General features: G+C 36.1%; 1 protein-coding gene across 1 annotated transcript in view; it reads left to right on the forward strand.

Moving 5' to 3' along the window:
• Positions 1-14,238, forward strand: part of RASGRP1 (RAS guanyl releasing protein 1) — a 44,356-nt gene that overhangs the window by 22,712 nt on the left and 7,406 nt on the right. The window contains exons 5-14 of the mRNA XM_074585007.1: positions 674-805; positions 1,893-2,046; positions 5,335-5,508; positions 6,131-6,247; positions 7,981-8,256; positions 10,539-10,619; positions 11,232-11,336; positions 12,400-12,509; positions 13,145-13,289; positions 13,987-14,023. Coding sequence (XP_074441108.1) covers positions 674-805; positions 1,893-2,046; positions 5,335-5,508; positions 6,131-6,247; positions 7,981-8,256; positions 10,539-10,619; positions 11,232-11,336; positions 12,400-12,509; positions 13,145-13,289; positions 13,987-14,023 — 1,331 coding nt within the window. The remainder of the gene's footprint in view (positions 1-673; positions 806-1,892; positions 2,047-5,334; positions 5,509-6,130; positions 6,248-7,980; positions 8,257-10,538; positions 10,620-11,231; positions 11,337-12,399; positions 12,510-13,144; positions 13,290-13,986; positions 14,024-14,238) is intronic.

Consider the following 14,238-nt stretch of genomic DNA (forward strand, 5'->3'; position numbering starts at 1 on the left):
CTTTTGCCCTTCCTATTCTCTCCCCCATTTCTGCTGCAGGGGGGAGGAGTGAGCGAGCACCTGGGTGGGTACTTAGTTGCTGGCCAGGGTCAACCCACCACAATGGGTGACAAGTCACATATGGGAATTGAAATATAGAATATATGACTGAAGCAATTTGAGTGCCCAACAAAGTGTAGTTCTCTGAAAGTATTTTGTGCATGTGAGATTGAATCACCTCTAAACTATGAAATATATTTAATTAGTAAATTTTTCTTTGGTTAATAGATAAAATTCTGACTAGCATAGTGCATTTTTTTGATGTTCAGACCAAATAATTTCAAGTTTTAAAGGAATATATAAAATTATATAGAAGTTCATGAAGAAAAAATCAACATGCGTATTATCTAGAATTAATGTGAAAGTAGAAATTTAAAAATTGAATTTATTGCAAACATATACGTAGTATAGTTCTATATGGCATTAAGCCAGGTAGTTTCTAATTAGTTTTTAATCTTGCAATTTTGATTTTTGATAAAAGCCTAGCAAAAGCATTTATAAGCATGATTTATTCCCTGAAGCTGGTCAAGAAGAAATACAACTCATAAACAGGAGCAACTATCTAAATTTCAGCCTTACTGATGTGAAAACAAAACCTTTACTTTTGTGTTTCTGTATTCTCAATGTGCAATAGGTATTGGATTACAGAGTTCTGGGTTATGTTCAAAATGGACTCTAAACTATCCACAACTATGGAGGAATTTCAAGAACTGGTTAAAGCTAATGGTGAGGAGTTACACTGTCGTCTAATTGACACAACTCAAATGTGAGTGCCAACGTCTCAATACGCTCGGAAAACAAACTTTTGCTCCTAATTTCCTTTATTCCTATACAGGGTCTCTCTAGTATAGCAGGATAATGGTTCCTATAGTGGGTTAATTTTAATAAGTCATATGCTATCTATCTTAGAAGAGCTTGTAGACCATTATAGGTGAAATATATCTATTATCTAGAGGAACAGAATGCCTTTCAAGAATGACTTAGGTTGAGTGTAACTGCTGTGTAGACTTTGTGCTGATTCTCTATGCTAGATAAATTTTACTAATCCAGGGAACAGAAAATTTGTAGAGGCCTGATGATTTTAAAAGATCACTTGAAGTCAATGAGAAGGGAGAATACGTTTTGACTGGGTAACAGCTGAGGTAAAAAAAGTGTGTTTATTTTTTTAACACCAAAGGTAAAAGAAGTATCAAACTCTTGATACTATTTTATATGACTTTAGTTATAAAATTACTTGTCCGGTCAAGAATAAATCCTACGGCTATACATCACATAGTTTTCTCTTGGGAAGAGAACCTTTCTTGTTATATGAGAGTAAGATACTTCTGTGGAACGGTATAACAGTGTCAGTTCACACTTTGGTTGGAAAGGCACAGGCAAAAGCAGAGCAGAATTTGGCATACGCTTTATATATGGTTGTGAAAAAGGATATTTAATTTTTGAAATCCGATCAAATTTCATTACTCCATGGGTGAATAGCATAGGGGGACGTTGCCTACTCAGAGACTGGTCAAGGAAGTCTGTAAGAATTATTAAATGGAGGAACACTGGATGTGTTCAGTGAAGACAAAGTTATGGACAACAATTCTGGAAGTGCAATATATAGTCTTATGCTGTTTAGTAATGTAGTTGTATTGTACTTAACGTGCCACATCAATATAATAAAGACTAACAATAATGTTTTGTCATATAATCTCTAATTATAAAAGGAGGTTGCTGTTTAGAAATTCAAATAATTCACGTTTTTTGCAGTAAGGCATGAAAACAATGTTACTTTTCTATTAGGGAGAGAGGAAAAGTTTGCTCTTCAGAAAATAACTCAGGATAATTTTGTTTTAAAATTTGTCTGAAAGAAATTCTAGGGATTGGTCTAGAAAGCTGACACAGCGTGTAAAGGCCAACACCAGTAAGAAACGGAAAGTCTCACTTCTTTTTGATCACCTTGAACCAGAGGAGCTGTCAGACCATCTTACCTACCTTGAATTCAAGTCTTTCAGAAGAATATCAGTAAGTTATTTTTATTTATTTATTTATTTATTTAAAACAAAGATGTGAAGGACATAAAAAAGATGAGAGAGGGTAGTATTACAGATTAACCCTGCATTGCAAGCTGGTGGATAAGCCGGGTCTGTGTCCAGATTCTTTATGTTTTAGTACTGTTGAAGGTGGCCGGTGGTACTTACTCAGAATACATACCCTTTTGCTGCAGTCATTTGACAGAGGGTGAGTGAACCTTTTAAGCAAGCGTGTAACAGAGTTGGGGCAAGGTCAGTTGGAAGGAAGAGGAGTAAACCATTTGATCTTCTTCCAAGAAGAACTTTTTAGAACAAGTGGTGTCATTTGGCACAGAAATAAGCAGCCTCCTTTGACTCAAATCAGTAATCAGGCTGAAAATGGGATGACGGAAACTTGGAATATTCTCCTAGAATGCTAACCTCCTGTGGCTCTGCAGCATTCTTGTGCAGTGACTAAGGGACTGTCTGTATAGAAGACTTCCACTGGACTCTGCTTGCCATTTTTCATTTTGCATAACAAATTAAAGACTAGGCATGAGAAAGCACTTGAGAAAATGCCATTTTTTTAATGTAAGAGGGGTTTAAAATATTTTTTTACACAAGCTTTCAAGTACAAAAACAGTTCTTAAGGATTTATCTCATTTATGTTTTCTGTCATTTGATTTGTTTTCTCAGCTATGTTGGTAGCTGTTAAAATGCTAACTTCCCTATGCACCTTGGCTTCACTTGCATCCTTGTATGCTACAACATGACTTCTATTCAAACTTGAGACAGTTCACATGTAGAAGAGAAAAGTGAACATTAGACATCAAAATCTAAGATAGTTGCAAAATCAGTGTGATGACAACAGTGAAAGCAAAGTGGGATTTTTATGTTTTTTATTTTTTTTATTTAGTGTTTTGGGTTTTTTTTAGAACATTATAATGTAAAGGTGAAGTCTTGCGAGGAAAGGGGCTCTCAATAGATTGTGGAAGATTTCACAATCGTGTGAAATCATGTTTCACAGTCATGTGTTAAGTGTACTTTATTTTGAGCTGACAGTACATGACTCTTCATGTTAAATTCAAAAAGCCATAGAACCAAAGTCATGCACAGATTGCTGCCTGTAGGCAGTAATAATATCCAAAGCTTATATAACTCTTAACATTTTCAAGCTCTGTGCAGACATAAGGTTATGATTAATGAGCATAAGAAGTATGATCACAGTCAGACTGTCAGGTGTGTTCTAGAGTTCCAGCAGTTACGTACTTGTATACATTTTATATGCAGGGTCCCTGTGTAGGTTTTTGTATAAATTGAGTTTACCAAAACTTCAGATCAGAAAATAATATGTAATTAATAAATAGCTAAATTCAATAACTCTTTGCAGAATGTGTTCATGATGTGCTGAGACACAGAATCCTTTTGTTATTCTAACATGGCAGCATATACCAGGAGAAAGATTGCAAATGGTCAGAGGTTTGGTCATTTGAAAGTCAGAAAGGAATACTTGATCCCCTGAACATACAGAGCACACAGTAAAATCTTCCACAAGACACCATGTATCTTGCAGCAAAGAAAAATGCAGAGAGTGGTGTTCACAGGGTAATGACTGCAGGTGTGCTGGTGTTTGGGAACCATTTTAATTTATAGTTATAAAATACAGGGAGGTTACACTCTTTTGTAAGAATCTGGATTCTGCTTTCCTGATGAGGCTAATAAGTTAGTCATTGCAATACCAGAATCTTGCATTATTTAAGTACCTGGACTTCTTTACCGTATCCGCCACTAACAAGCTTGTTACAGCTGACCTCATTAATAAATTCATGCACCAAAATTGTTTTGAAACTTTAAGTAGTATGTTAGATACAAATTTGTTCAGCATTTAAAAAAAACCTTTTCTGAAGAAGAGAGCTGTTGAGAACAAAATATAAACTAATCAAACTGATTCATAATTTTACTGAAACTGCTATGAAGTCCATAATTATGTAGTCAGATACTGAAAAATTATCTATCTGTATAGAGTAGTTGCTTACATTTCAAGATCCAGACAAATCTGGCTGGGGTTCAAAATTCAAACAATAATTATAAGTAAGTACTATGTAATCTCAGAGACATTATTACTGTTAATGTTCCATTTTTAATTTAATAAGAGGAGAAATCCAGAGATGTCTGCTGTCATACCTGCTTTTTAAAGTGTTAATAGTTCTTGTTAAATGGGTGGAAAAAGTTAAAAAGTGGAGAGAAAGTGAGAGAGGGAGAGCAAGAAACAAACAGCAGCCTGACAATTTAGGGCCTTTTCTTAAGGATCAGTGCCATTAAGCATATTCCTGTGGCCTTAAGAAAGGAATAGGTGTCTATTACAGCTATGACTGTTTTTGATGTTAATATTAGTGGTCATAGTAAAGATTGGATGTTTAAATCCCATGTCAAATTTTCTGATGATTCAAATTCTTGTGTATACTTGTTAACAGATGAGTCAAGAGAATGAATAAATATTGCATCAACAAAAACAAATTATAGAATCATAGAACGGTTCAGGTTGTAAGGGACCTTAAAGATCATCTAGTTCCAACCCCCCTGCCATGGGTAGGGACACCTCCCACTAGACCAGGCTGCTCAAAGCCTCATCCAGCCTGGTCAAATGATTGCTTCTCTTTGATCTCAGTGGGAATAATGGCTTAAAAAATGTATTTGTCACGTACAGGTGTCTACTGAAGAATTTTAGATCGCTTTGCTTAAATAAGAGAATCTCACAAGCTGTATTAAAAAATATTAAGGAATCTGTATACCTCATTTCTAATGGTTTTATCTCAATTTTGTAGTAATCTCATAGAACTTGCTTTTCGTATTAGTGTCGCTTAATTCAAAAGTGTGCCCTAGCTACATAAACTGAACACTTAACTGCCTTAAATTTCTTTAAACTATCACACTTTAAATTCAGTTTAACCTTGCCTGTAGAAGCCTAGATTCAATGAATATATGGAGCCACTGAGGGTGGGAGGAAAGCCCCAATTCTACTTATCCTAGGGTTTATAAGAGGTTTATTAGAGCCAAGGTTCCTGAGATATACATGATGCAAATGATGGGATACAAATTACGGAGAAAAGATGCTTTCAGTTAATTCAATTGATGCTGCGTGCTTTGAACTGAACAAAGCTTTGACAAAGGAGAGATTTCAGTCTTATGGATATTTAAGGTGTAAAATATATCTTGTATATTTCATTTGAAAAGCAGACACAGATCATGAGGTATATGAAACTGTAGATGAGTTTTTGTTGACGCTTTTTTGTTTTTTAAGTTCTCAGATTATCAGAACTACATTGTGAATAGTTGTGTGAAGGAGAATCCAACAATGGAAAGATCAATTGCTCTCTGCAATGGTATCTCTCAGTGGGTGCAGCTAATGGTTCTCAGCAGACCAACACCACAGCTTCGGGCTGAAGTGTTCATCAAGTTCATTCATGTTGCACAGGTCAGTTAAATTTTGACACACGTGGTGTTTATTTTGTCTTTCACTGATACAGCCCTTTAGTTGCTCTTCCCACACTACTACTGTAGGGTCAGCTGAGAGTGTTGGCACTGGTCTCCTGGTTCATGCATGCAGCATGCATATTTGCATATGCTGGGGTTTCCTACCAAGTGTTCAGATAGTACAGTATCACGACAACATGATTTTCTCGTATCCATTCTGAAGAAGCTGTTTTCACTGGAAAACTAGACTTGCTTTTCAATCAGCTTGTGAGATTCCAAGCTGTGACTGCATACCTTTCAAAGCATGAACCATTATGATATCTTTGGTAGTCTACCCAGTTGTGGTAGGCTTTCCCCTAGTTGCGGGAAGAGGGAGCAGTACTGAGGAAGTACTTTGAAGACTCACTGTATCTGCAAAATTAATATCTGATTTAATAACAGTAGGATAAGTACATGTTACACCCTGTGAAATCACAACTCAGTGCCAAAATGAATAAAGTCAGATGGATAGTGGAACAAAACTTGTGAAACTTTAGAGGAAGACGATAGAGGAAATGTAGAATTTGGATGTGCATATTGAACCTTTAAATTATAAATACTGATTTGTTTGTATCTCAACACAGAAGCTCCACCAGCTGCAGAATTTCAATACATTAATGGCAGTGATAGGAGGTCTCTGTCACAGTTCCATTTCCAGACTCAAGGAAACAAGCTCATGTGTTCCTCATGATGTAATTAAGGTTAGTATTGCTTCTCTAAGTTTTACAAATAAGATAACCTTTAACTTTTTTTGTCATCACACACACAAAAAACAACTTTACTTCATTGGATAAGATGGAGAGAAAGACAGAAAAAAAAAAAAGGAAGACTTCCTTTGGTTTTGGAGGGTTTTTCTTTGTCATTTCATCTCTACGACACCGGTTACTCCTACACTTCCAACCCCACCTTTCTTCAAGATTTGTATAGCTTCTCTAAAGTTTCTTTTTTAATACTCAGATACGACAAGCTGCATTTTCATGTATATGCAGTAGTACAGAATAGCATTCAAACACAAAAGCAGGGAATTGCATCCTGGAACATTTGAGAACAAAACTATTGTCATCCATAGCAACGCTGACCATCCTGAGCCTATGAAATGCTAGCACAGAGTTCTGCACTTTGAATTTAAAACTGAAAGGACTGGTTTTGTTCATCTGATCTTTCCCTATGACAAATTTTATCTAGTTCACACTTGAACAAACTTAGCCCTAATACACACACATTATAATGCAGTGGAATGTTAGGAATCAGTTGTAATTTCCAATTTAATTATTGTGAAATACAGGTGGATATATTTTTTGCTGAGATTCTGACTACTAAAACTGTGAAGGAAAGAATATTTTTTAGCAACGAAATGGCTTCTTAAGAAGCTAATAAGCTTTACTATTTTATCTTGTTTGGGGCCTGAAAGATTTCATATAGGTATCTAATGAACCTGTTCTGATCACAGTATGATCAGCTTGAATGAACAGTGCATACCTGGAGTACAGACCAGAAGTATGATCTCCCACTGATAATGGTTGCAGCTCCTCAGGATCTATAAAACCAGTTAGCAAGCTTATTTTAGAAGCATGTTTTACAAATGTTGTCATTATGGGGAAAGGACGGCATACGTGTCCATTTGAATAACTTTTTGCATCGAGAAATTGTATACAAGAGCTAATAGAAAGCAGGTAAATAAAGACTGGTAATTAGTGACTTGAGAACACAATTTAAAGTTTAACTGTAATGAACAATTTGTGAAGGTTAAAAATCAAGCGGTTAGAAAATTCCACGAGAAAACATTGGTCCATTGATTTTATAATGTTGAGAGTCAGCTTTGTACCTGTTTTAAACAAGGGAAATATTTATACTGCTAGACTTAAGATTCCTTTGGCCTTTACAACAAGTCCAATATATTGTTTCTTCTTCATTCCATAGTAAAAAAGTTTTCTTAAAAGCACATGTGTGCCACCTTGAACTGTAGTGGGAGTTCTGGTCATGCTGTGATGGGACCATAGCACAGTGTAGGGTTTCTCTGCCAGGACTTTCCGATTCCAGCTGGTGACCTGGAAGCCAGAGGAGTGCATTCCACATTTTAAGGTGACGATGGTTGCTTTGATGAAGGTCAGAGAGCACGTGGTGTGCTTATGCATTAACTGCATACACATCCCCTTGATTTGAAGGGATCCTATTTCTTTTCATTGACTAAATAGGGAATGTAGGAAGACCAGCATTACAGATTAGGCTGTAATTAACTGTCTATAACTACATATTATGGTTAAATTAGGTGCGGTGAATACCTAGATTTCATTTGAAGCCTAAAATTTTAAAATCCGTTTCAAGAGTCATTCTGAGTAAACGCTTTAACAGTAACAGGGGAAATTCTTGTGCTGTATGACCAGAACAAAAACAGTAACTGAATTTGATTTTTTTGTTTTCTTTTTATTTTTAGGTGTTTAATGAGATGACGGAACTGCTTTCATCATACAGAAATTATGATAGTTACCGACGTGCCTATAACGAGTGCAGTAACTTTAAGATCCCAATCCTTGGGGTCCACCTGAAAGACTTGATATCACTTTATGAGGGCATGCCAGACTACTTAGAGGACAAAAAAATTAACATATACAAACTATACTCTCTGTATAACCACATAAATGAGCTGATACAACTTCAGGAAATTCCACTTCCCCTGGAGGCTAATATGGACCTTGTTCATTTGCTTACGGTAAGTCTGTTAGATGAGATAAATGCCTCCATTTAAGAAATAACTTCATATACCTCCCAAACAACTAAGTAGAGAATTCCATTAATTATAAATATATAATATTGTAAGATTATTTTTTTTCTTTAAGGAAATGTACGTTAATAGAAGAAGAGAAAAAGTTACTGATACTGATTTATCTGGTAGCAAGGGTAGATAGAGGTGCCAGTTCAGCAGTATGCTTCCGATTATTTCTATAAGGGAAGGAAATGTTTATTTCTGCTTTGCTATAGTAGTATGCATCCTGTTTGTACTTTCACTAAGGAAGCGCTCTGAATCCTCAGCTGATTACGCCTAAATAGGGAGAAAGATAGAAAGCTTTCTTAGATGCATCTTGGAGGCAGAAGACTGCATGCAAAGCTTCCTTGTGTTGAACACACAAACTTTCATGTGAAAGTTCAGTCCCTCGAGATGTGTAGGGTTAAACATACCATGTTTCTAGCCAATTTCTTCTGGTACTAAAAAACTGCCTGACATAAACGTTAGTCAAATATAGTTGTATTACTCTTCCAGTTGTATCTAGTCAGTGCCATGTCACTAACAAAATTGATAGTACCTAGGATGTATGTCACAACAATAGTTTTATCTTCTCCTAGTAAGTTAAAATCCTGTATTTTTTTTGTTTCTCAGTTTTGTTTGGCCTTAACAAGTACCTCAGCATGGAAGAACTAAGTAGGCTGCTTCCACTTCCTGATTACAAGCCCTGTTTCAGCAAAAAGCTAATAGATAAAAATGCTTCTGTGGTTGAGGTTATTTATTCTTTCTGGGAGCACTTGTGTGTGAAATTGAAGTGCATATGCCCAAGGCCTGAAGTAGAGCTACATAAAGTGGTGAATTTCTTCCTGCTAAATATTTTAAATGTTTTGTCTCAAATTATTTTAATTATTTAATTTTATTTTAATTATTTAATTTTTTAATGTATTTATTTTAAATAATGTTTTATAAAAATGGCTATTACAAATATGTAGAATTTTGGCCACAATTTCATGCAGCTATATATGACAGAACATAAATTAAAAGAAATACTTCTTTTCAAAACAGGAGCTTCTTATTTGCTAATATTCCAGGGTGCATAATTCTCCTGTTTGTTCCCTGATTTTTTCCAACAGTCTTCTTCCTCTTTCTGTTTCCTTAGTCATATGCTTTCCCATTAGCAGGCAAATAAGTTTGAAGTGGTACTAGTTAATTACATACATAAGTCAATAATTCATAGAAGTGTCCTAACATTTGGACTTTTGATTTTTAAGTGTCAGAAACTACTTTAAGATTTCCCCTAGAATCTAAAATTACTCACTGTTATGACTACACCAGTAATTCTTGCAGTTGTTCACAAGAAGGTTATTGCATATCTGCAATTTGAGTAAGGTTATTCATTGGAGAAAATAGCATATTTTCATTCCTTAGTTTATATACATGTGACTCTCACGATCTTGACACTCTGTAATAAGTCTGTCTTTTCTTTGGACTTGCCATAGATTGAGGCTTGTATCACATTTACATCTGGCTTTTCTATTCCATCATGTCTAGTGTGAATATTTTCATGTAAATATTCAAAAAGTGTGGTGTTACCAGTCTTCAATCTTAGCTTGAAATTTGTTCCCAGTCAATACTATATTTGCTGTACTATTTTCCAGGGCACACACAAAAGCAAAAGTTTGAATTTGATAATTTTCTCAAATTTCTTTATTTACCCAGGTATACTGTTTCTTGCTTTACATAATTGCTGTTAACAGCTGAAGGTTCCCCATAAATGGAACCATCCCAAAAAGATGGACTATGCAAGTCCTTATCATATACTTTTTAGTTCAACATGGTCACAGCTGGATTGGGTAAATATGACATGTTTAAACAAGAGTTTTTTGACAATTTGAGTTGATGGACAGTTTCATTGGAACGGTGCTTTTCTGCTTAGTTGCACAATAGACCACTTGAATATTATGGGAGTAACAGTTTTTTCCAGGTTACTTATTAACCGAGTGATAATTATGCCTACAGTCACTTGCTATGCTAATGACTGTAGCTGTGTAATGTTACAGATTTCCAGATAATGGCAATAGCAGTCTGGAATTTAGAAGAGTACCCATTTCAAATCACTGTGAGCACCTGTGCAGGTCAAGTGCATTTTTCTTAGGTGCAATCTAAATTAAAAATGAATCCACCAAAAAAATACTCATGCACGTCAGGAATAAGTTTATCAAGTAATAGTGACTGTTTTGTGATTAAACTAATGTTGTGTTTGTTTTCAGCTGTCCCTTGATCTTTACTACACAGAAGATGAAATTTATGAGCTTTCCTATGCACGAGAGCCACGAAGTCACCGAGCTGCTGTAAGGGCCTTTCCGGATTCTTAACAAAAACATTTTTTTAATGAGTAAAGTAACTTTTATCCCTTGAATTCATTTAATTGTATTTTATGCTACATTGGAAGCATTTTAGCTTTACGGACTGAGTAAAATCTGTTAAAGCATAAATTGTTTGGTTGATGATGAAACCTAAGCTAGAATGTATGGGAGAGCTAGCACCATATCAGGTTTTATAATATGGAAGCAAATGAACTTACTTGTGTAGAGCCATGACATCAGGCTCTATCTTGGCAATTGATACTGATTCTTTTAAATGAAGAATTCTTATGTGATTCAAATGATGAGACCCATGAGTGTTATATTGTATGTTTGTTCCTGTTTTATAAATATGAAAAACACGGTGAATTTACAGGGCTGTCAGTGAGCTGTGGCAATTTAAGGAACAACTGGTGTTTTGGACAGTTCAGGGAAGAGCTTCCTCTGAAGTACCACATAATTATCAAAAGTCTGGTGTTGGATCCAACAGGCCACTTCCGCAGTCCTGTGTCACATAGTCCATTGTCACAAATGAAAGAAGTGTAATACTGAAAAATCTTTCCATGTGGTACTGATGAAGTTGCATTCAATTTATTCTAGCCTTTGACACCTTCCAGACCACCAGTAGTTGTAGACTGGGCTTCAGGAATAGCCCCAAAACCTGATCCAAAAACCATCAGCAAGCACGTTCAGAGGATGGTAGATGTAAGTATGGTTGGCTTCTTTACCTTACATATCAGTCGTAGCCTTAATCTCTAGGTATGAGAAGATACAAAGAAGGGAAAAAATACTGGACACATTCAAAGCTGTGCTGAGTCGGTAAGCACTTCTGTCCTCACAAAGAGATATTTCTGCCTAGCTGTAAATAGCAGCAGTGGCCCATGAGGTACGGAAGGTAATTCCTTAAATGGCTAAGGATCCAGTGTGGAGTGTGAATGCTGGTTTATGTAATTCCATTCTTCCAAGAGGCCAGGGAGTCCATTTCTACCAGGGACTCCAACATCATGTTACTGGTGGAGTCTGAAAGTGGGCCTCTCAACGGCTGTGTCACCAGCAGCCACTACTTTTTCTCTCTCTTTTGGGTCACCTGCTTTACTGGAAACCATCAAGTAGGCTCAGGTGATTGATTCCAAAACCGACGGGGGGAGAGAGAGAGAGAGAGGTAAAGAGCTTGTCTTTGCATCCCTGCTTCATCTCTTTTCCTTCTAAACACTTCTAATATTGTTAGGTGTCCTTTGATGCATGCTCTTTTGGAATATATTTCTAATTTGGCCTAGGTGTTCTCCTTGCCTTAGCGCCAGAGGCAAACAGTAATGTTGTTCCACAAGTGGAAATATGTGTCTACATGACAATTCTGTTATATAACTACTTTTCACATAACATTGACCTGATGAAATAAGCTAGTCAGCTACACTGATTTGGCTACAGAGATCATCACTGAGAGCACTAATTGAGAGCATTAGTACAAGTTATATATGTAGGCCCGGACATAATGATCTTAAAGTGAAACTAAAAAAGAGCTGTCATTGTGTAGTGAAGCATTTAGTCCAGCCTGTGTAGGCTTATCTACATTTTGCTACAAATCAAGAAATCATAATGCTGCTTTAGTCTCAAGCGAAAAAAGCAGTTAGGCTGTTGCACTGTTTAATAGATACTGGGAGAAAGTGGGAGAGGAAATCTGTAAATATTGTGGACGCTTTCTAAAGTGGTATTTCAGCCCACCCATCCACATTATAAACTGTTCTACTTAAACTGTTATCTTGCACAGTCTGTCTTCAAAAATTATGACCATGATCAGGATGGATACATTTCCCAGGAAGAATTTGAAAAGATAGCTGCCAGTTTTCCATTCTCATTTTGTGTAATGGCCAAGGACTGGTGAGTACCTAGTTTGGCTTATCAACTTTGTAGCATCTGTTTTGGGAGGGGATTTTGGGGTTTTGTTTTTAAATTTTATTTCTATCATTAGGGTGGTAAAATCACCTTCTTGACCCACAAATAGAGGTGAAATCGTAACTGACAAAAGCATCTTCTATATGTGTTGTGAATGACATCTTCATGAGCGTACATGTGGTAACCAGGCTGATGTAGGAGGAAGAACAGATAATAGAAAAAGAATTTTTTGAATGATATTCAGTATATACTACTAAAGAACTTTTCTAAGATTAAAATAGAGAATTGTCAAATGTATATTTTGGTCAAATTAAGAACATTTTTCTCAACATATTAATGTGTGGAAAAATACAATAGTGATTATTCAGAGGTTTTGTATGAAGTAGTTTTGAGGATGCATCACATATGCAGATATTTCGTTTATCCTTACAGGCTGCATTTTACATGGATAGATAAGCTTCTGTAGACTTTGGGAGCAGTTGACAAGATTACTGAGATCACTGTAGTTTTTTGGCCCATGAAACTATTGCCATATAAATTGTGAAGAAATACATGTTTAATTCTCCTTATGCTTTAAAAAAAGCTATGTCTCACAAATAACTATTCTTGTTTATTTTCAGGGAAGGCCTGATTAGCAGGGATGAAATAACAGCTTACTTTATGAGGGCTAGCTCAATCTATTCCAAATTAGGACTTGGCTTTGCTCACAACTTCCAAGAGACCACTTACTTAAGGCCTACTTTCTGTGACAACTGTGCTGGATTTGTAAGTTTACTTTTTGGTAAATTCTGTTAACGTTGTTTAGAATAATGCCTTTTTTAATGTCATAATCACCATATGATTATTACAGAAATAGATCTGTATAAAACCAGTGAAGCTATACAGAACACCAGGCTTCTGCCTGCGTAGCTATCTAAGGTACCATTTACACCCTTTTGGCAGTACTATTATCTGTTTAAACATGGCTCTTACCTTGTGGTGTTCGGTTGTGTCACCAAACACAGTCTCAGGCAAGACTTCCAAATCCAGAGCCTTCCACTCCGTGGGGCTCTTAGAACTCATGTCCTGGTACAGACTTGACATGCCCCCTGCCTATGGCACAGAAAGATTTAGTAAAACTGACTGTCCCCAGTTTAGCTGGCATCAACCAAGGGTGCTGAGACAGAATTCTCCAGCTCCTCAATTCCTCTGGGGGCTGTCAGATCTGCTGATGTATTCGCAAGAGACTAGCTCAAGGTATTTTCTTTGTGATTAAGGAATGCACATAAAATATTCTGTTTATCTTATGCTAAAGAGGTAAATAGTTCATATTTTGATCTTACCTTTAAAAGGGTAGAAAACCAAGATATTCTGCAGGAGCTCAGATCTTAGAAATGAGTGGAGCTTTTAGTGGATTTTTATATCTGGAGGTTTCAAATGTGCAGAGAAATATATTAATACATAGTCTTTGTTTGAATTTCAGCTATGGGGAGTCATTAAACAAGGATACAGGTGCAAAGGTAAGGTACTTTATACTTGGTTAATTTTAATCTATAATTGATGGTGAATGAAAAAAAAACCTGGTCATCCTGAGATCCATTGCTATGTCTATGGACCTATTTAATCTGACCTCTCAGGGAGGAGAAGTCTGATTCAACAATAGTGTGACAGACAGATGGTCCAGAAGAAATGCAAAGATGAAGGAACTCATAACTGATAGCTCTAACCCTTTGCA

The sequence above is a fragment of the Larus michahellis genome, chromosome 4, assembly GCF_964199755.1.
Source record: "Larus michahellis chromosome 4, bLarMic1.1, whole genome shotgun sequence".
Taxonomy (NCBI): domain Eukaryota; kingdom Metazoa; phylum Chordata; class Aves; order Charadriiformes; family Laridae; genus Larus; species Larus michahellis.